General features: G+C 31.4%; 1 protein-coding gene across 1 annotated transcript; it reads left to right on the forward strand.

The window, feature by feature from the left end:
- Positions 1 to 2,835: 2,835 nt before the first annotated feature.
- Positions 2,836 to 5,880, forward strand: LOC126550359 (uncharacterized). Its single transcript, XM_050201742.1, has one exon. It carries the CDS (start codon positions 3,745 to 3,747, stop codon positions 4,519 to 4,521), a length of 777 nt encoding a protein of 258 aa, XP_050057699.1. The 5' UTR covers positions 2,836 to 3,744; the 3' UTR covers positions 4,522 to 5,880.
- The last annotated feature ends 405 nt before the right edge of the window (positions 5,881 to 6,285 follow it).

Raw genomic sequence — 6,285 nt, forward strand, 5'->3', positions numbered from 1 at the left:
TATAATCACGAAAAATTGTCAACAAAACACACACTGAAAACACCACCAAGGAGTACTAGCGGTGGACCGTGACCGCAGTTACACTTTTACTGGATACCAACTGTGCGGTAACAATATACGATAACTTTATCATACGGGCGCGCATAAAAATCCGAGTGATAAGTGCTTATCACAAAAATGATAAGAGTCTGAAACTCCAAAGTATTACCACGGAATATTACAGTAATTGAAATGGAATGCATGAAAATATGAATTCCATCTATCCTGTGATCGAATAAACGAAATCACCGATAGGCTTTAACTAATAATCGGTAATAAAGATAAAGACTAAAGAAATAACGAACGAATTAAAAAAAAGGTAGGTGGTGAATGATTATCCCCGCTTTGTTGTACATGTTTAGGTGTTGAGGGGTTATTTACTGTTGATATAATTTTTATCGAAAATATTGGGGGAATTATTGATTCCGCCAAAACTATCTGTTTAGGAAATAGGTTTGTATCGATTCCGCCAGACACTGTTACCCCCCCCCCCCTTGTATATGAATTGTAAAATATGTAGTGCATAATATGAATAAATATAAAATAATAATAATTGTATAATTCAAAACTAAAATGTATATTCTAATTAATACAATAATACACATTAGTGAATATATTTTATAATATTAAAATGTACATAGTCTGAATCGTATAAAATGATAATAATAATTGTTGTATAAATGTATTAATTATTAGACTATACATTTTAGTTTTGAATCATTATACAATTATTATCATTTTATACATTTTATATATTTTAATATCATAGGACTGTATTTTAAAAAACACATTTACAATTAATTACAAGGGAGGGATAAACAGTAGTTGTCGAAATCAATATGTAGATATTATAAACAGTAGCCGGCAGAATCGATATACGCCCTATAATTTTACCATATTAGCTAATTAATAACGTATTTCTGTAAATGTCTGTAAAAAATGGTTCATAGTAAAGAATCTATACCCACTATAGGTAGATAATGTATCTTAAAATAAATCGAAAAACGCATCGCGTAGGTGTATTGTGTAATAAATTATCTACATAATAACTACCTATATTTTATACGTAAAAGTCCCCACAAATAATGCTTTTTATCATAAAACAAAATATAATTACCATCATTATTCATCATTAAAATATATTGGTAATTTTATTCAAATTTGAATTTCTGCAATTGTCAATAAAAAATAATTGTGTATAGGTATCTTTTAGAAAAAATGTAATTAATTTACTATTATTATTATTATTATGTATTTAACTTTTTGTGAAAAATATTATACTACAGTATTTTAAAACTTAAGTTATATAAATTAAAAATGTTGTACATGTTTTTACAGGTAATTGGTCAATAAGTTCGAGTACAAAAAGTCCGAAAAAACAAAATATTCTATTACATTTTCATTTATAATTAGGTATATATAATTTATTATATAGGTATATTATACTGCATATAAATAATGATAATTAATATTTATTTTAATTGATGTAGGTGCCTAAGAATAAGAAAATAGACAAAACTATAATAATATAATATATATGTACAAAAATAATAGGTACCTCTATTAATTATATTTTATTATATTTATATATATATATATACAGTGGAGGGTATATAATAATTGCTCCCAGCAGAATTTTTTGGGGCTGACAGTAATTTTAATACCTAATTAAAAATAATAAGCTCTCCGGATAAGTAAGTCATACTGAATTTGTATTCATGTTTAATGATTATCATCACATTTATAATATTAAATTACATATTTATTTTACGTGTCCGTGAAGTTAGCGGCACGCATGTAGTCATGTAGAACAGAAATTAAACCTATTCAACAACTATATTATGTTTGTCATTTGTTGGATAGCGCTGGCATGTTTTTATAAAAAGTTGGACGGCGCTATTAAAGAGGTATGACCAATTTTTCAAAATCTCTGCTAAGTTTACACCGACAGTTACCATTTGAACAGTTAAAAAACAATTCGAAATAATAAATTTTCATTACAATTTGTTATGGCCATTTAAATAATAATTGTATATTATTATGTTTAAAATGTAAAATGTTCTTATCATTAATGACTTATTTAAAAGTTTTAATTAGAAACTTATAAAAAAATTGCGCTTACATATTTTTTATGTTACGTAATTATTGCTATAAATATACTTATGAGTTATGAATCATAAGGTGTGACTTATGAGGAATCTCGCACATTTGTTGGAATTTTACTTTTATTTTTTAATCGATTCATATTTGATGTTATTAAACCAAAGTTGGTTAATGGTTGTCATATATGATATATCCTAAGATTTGCTTCATATTAATTGTACACGCGTACAATAATCATTCCAAAGTTAACCATATAATAACTGTGTAAAACTAAAAACATATATCCTAGGTATTTACCATAAACATTTAGTAAGACTTCAAATTTTTGACATTTACCGAGGATGGTCGGTTGAATCGAGATTTTGCAGCAATATATAGCTTATACTTCTACTTCTAAATGATTCTGCGACGTTCCCTTAAGGTGTATAGTGCGTTAGTAAAATTAATGCAGTTAATTTACAGTGTTAAAAATACGAAAAACTAATTTTTTTAGAAAAACCCGACAAGTGGTTTTGGTGTCTACTTTAGTCAAATTATAATTTTGATTTTTTTGTGCATGTACATTCATTAGTCATCAAATTAGATCATTTATGTGAAATTTTGAATTTGAAAACTTACTCCTTCACCAAGTATTGTACATAATGTGATTTTTTCAAAAAAACTGTATTTTGTGACCTTTCATATATTAGATTTTAAGATATTTCATAATATTTTAATATAAAAGATACTACGTATTTCCCTTAAGGTGTATAGTGCGTTTGTATAATGAATGGAATTAATTTACAGTGTTAAAAATACGAAAATCTAATTTTTTTAGAAAAAAACGACAAGTGGTTTTGGTGTCTACTTTAGTCAAATTATAATTTTGATTTTTTTACTTTTTTGTGCATGTACATTCATTAGTCATCGCATTAGAACGTATATGTTTAAGTTTGAATTTGAAAATTTACTCCTTCACTAAGTATTGTACATTATGTGATTTTTTCAAAAAACGGCATTTCGTGAGCTTTCACATCAAATTTTGAGATAGGTATTCCATATTATTAATAATCTAAAATGTATATACCTAAGCCTTATAGCGTATAGCTTTACCGGTGTACGTACTTTAATCGTGCGATAATATGTATTATATTATTATGCGTACATATACAGTATTTCTATAGCCACGCTTTTCCTATATATTAGAAAAATTATTGACTACCTATGCGTCGCGCTTTATCAATTATTTTATTATCGATATAATATATGTTTGATTATATACTTCCGGGTGGACAATCGACACTTTCGAGCACGACCATATATAAGAAATAAGAATTTTTTTTTATTTTCACGTGCGCAATAACGCATAATATGTTTTTGGATTTCGCTTATAATCACGAACATTCTTTGTTTATCTACACACGATTGTTCTTGTCACGATATTTTTCGCTTTCGAGTTTCGAGTTACGGTCTTCGGCCCGCAGTACACATATTACGACCCTCTCAACCTGCAACCGTACACGAGTGGGGACTTGTACAACAATATAATGTCAACGAGGACGCTCGTCGTCCGTCGTTTTTAGTTTTGACGCGAACGTCTCGGACCGCCGCGAGAGGACGACGATGGCGACTGCTGCCGAGACCGGACGGTACGCCGTGCCCAGCCTGTTCAAGTCGGCGTACCGAGCGTGCAACGAGGCGCAGCGGCACGCGTACCGGACGGATTGCCCTACGCTTCCGGCCGTCGACTTGCGGCCGTGTTGCTCGACGCTGTTCGAAATCTTGAAGGCGAACGCCGAAGGAGGCGGTTTCGACCCGCACGGCGACAGGCGGCACATGTACCGGAAGGCGGTGAGGCGCGGTCGCGTGTTTGCCGCCGCGGCCACCGTGTGCGCGACGGCCGCCGGCCACGGGCACGTCGACTGTCTGAGGTTGGCCCACGAGATCGGCTGCCCCTGGGACGCGTCCACGCCCTCGGTGGCGGCCCTGGGCGGACACCTGGACTGCTTGATGTACATGCACGAAAACGCGTGCCCGTGGGACGAACGGACGTGCACCAAGGCGGCCGGCGCCGGTCACTTGCACTGTCTCAGGTACGCGCGAGAGAACGGATGTCCGTGGCACGAGCTGACGTGCGCCGACGCCGCGGCGGGCGGACACCTCGACTGTCTGAAGTATGCCCACGAATACGGATGTCCGTGGGACGAACACACGTGTTTTCTGGCGGCCATGCTGGACCAACTGGCGTGTCTCGTGTACGCCCACCAAAACGGATGTCCCTGGGACAGAGACTACACCGACCGCCTGTTCATCAGTCGGCGATGTCTCGAATACGCGTTCAACGTCGGATGTCCGAACTTTTGGTGGACGACCGACGCCGATTATTACTTGTTTAATTAGATGCGCGGTACAGAATGATATTATTTTCGTATTTGCAGTGTCTAATGCGTTTAAATCGATCGTTAATTATTATATATACTTATATTATTGTATTCTTACAGGCATATTTTACAATATTGCAATTGTATAACTATAATTATTTCGACTTTTTGTGTAAAACAATACGCGAGTTCTTATGGAATTTGCTTGTGCTTTCAATGTATACATGCCAATTCCATTTCTTACTTTCAGAATAATTTGTCACAGTTATTTTGGCTTTATGATAATTATTATATTGCATTTCTTGTTTTAGTGTAACATTAATTTAGTATGTCAGTATTCTGTATAGGTTAAAATGATTAAAAATAATGTAAGCTAGTACTCATAATACTGCGGGTCATTAAAATTCATGAAGATGACAACATCATTAAAATTTTAATGTGTTATGTGAATATGTGATCATTGAATTTATTTTCGTAATTATATCTATTATTATGATTATCAATTATGATCAAACAATTTTTACCACGAGTGCGCTTAAAATGTTATTTTCAATGTCAGTTGAAATGTTGGAAAAATATATAAATAAGCCGTTTATCATTTATAAACATAAAACTTGGGTTTTAATCAGCAAAAATAAAAAAAAACTAAAATAATAATGTAATAAACAACTCGTCCCATAAATTGAGTAATAGCTATATAACTACCCGCTTTTACCACACAATATACTATTGAATAAAAGCATCAGACTGTAAATTTAAATATATTTATCTGAATTTAATTTTCTGCTAGTTTTATGTATATATTATAAATAATGTTATTACTCGTCTGTAGTCTTTTCAGTGCAGTTCTGGACGGTTTGTTGTCTAATAGGTACTGATCCGAAAAAGAATATTGGTAAAAATAATCTCCGTTAACAATTTATAACAAAGCTTCTAGCAAATGTTACAACATTTTATATATATATTTAAAAAGACGATACAAAGTACAAAAATGCATCGGAATCAAACTTTAAGTTGGTATTTTAAAGAGGTTAAAGCAGAAAATACCCAATATTTTTCAAAATTATGTAGAAAAAGTAAAAAATTTAGGTGAGTAGTTAGGTATTGTTTTTCTGTGTATAGGTCATACTGTGATGAATGTTTTAAACTTGTAATAAATAATAACATAATATGTACATGAAACATAATTCCGAGCGATGATAATTTATCACGCTCTATCATTATTCATTAAGTACATTTTCTAATATATTTTTAGATATTGATAGTGATTTATTTTATTATCAATATTTTTGTAAGAATTTTTTTTTAAATTATAAGAAAATAATAACCATCGTTGTTTATCGTTTAATTTAGTCTAAAACTTCATTATCAAATGTCTATTAGGCTGATGTATTCAACTTTTTAGTTTTAGTATGAACTATTTATAAAAAATATTTTCTATAATAAGGAAAAATTTTTTACAAAATCTTCATTTCCTACACACAATAGTATAATTTTCTAAAATGTCTGAATTATTAATTAACTTTTTACATTTAAAATTATTTTTGAAATTGTTTTCATTACAAAATTATAAAAACAATGCACAAAGTCAAAAATTTTAAAAGAACTGTAGTAGTGCAGTATGTTGACAACCATTAGATGCACAATTAAGTAGAATTGGTTTTATTCGGTTTACCTTCAATTTTATGAAATTATATAATAGCAAGGAACAACATAGTAAAATAATTGATATGAACACCTTAGTTCATCTGTTCATATCACTTTAGTTCTTATTCGAGAATAG

The sequence above is a fragment of the Aphis gossypii genome, chromosome 2, assembly GCF_020184175.1.
Source record: "Aphis gossypii isolate Hap1 chromosome 2, ASM2018417v2, whole genome shotgun sequence".
Lineage (NCBI taxonomy): Eukaryota > Metazoa > Arthropoda > Insecta > Hemiptera > Aphididae > Aphis > Aphis gossypii.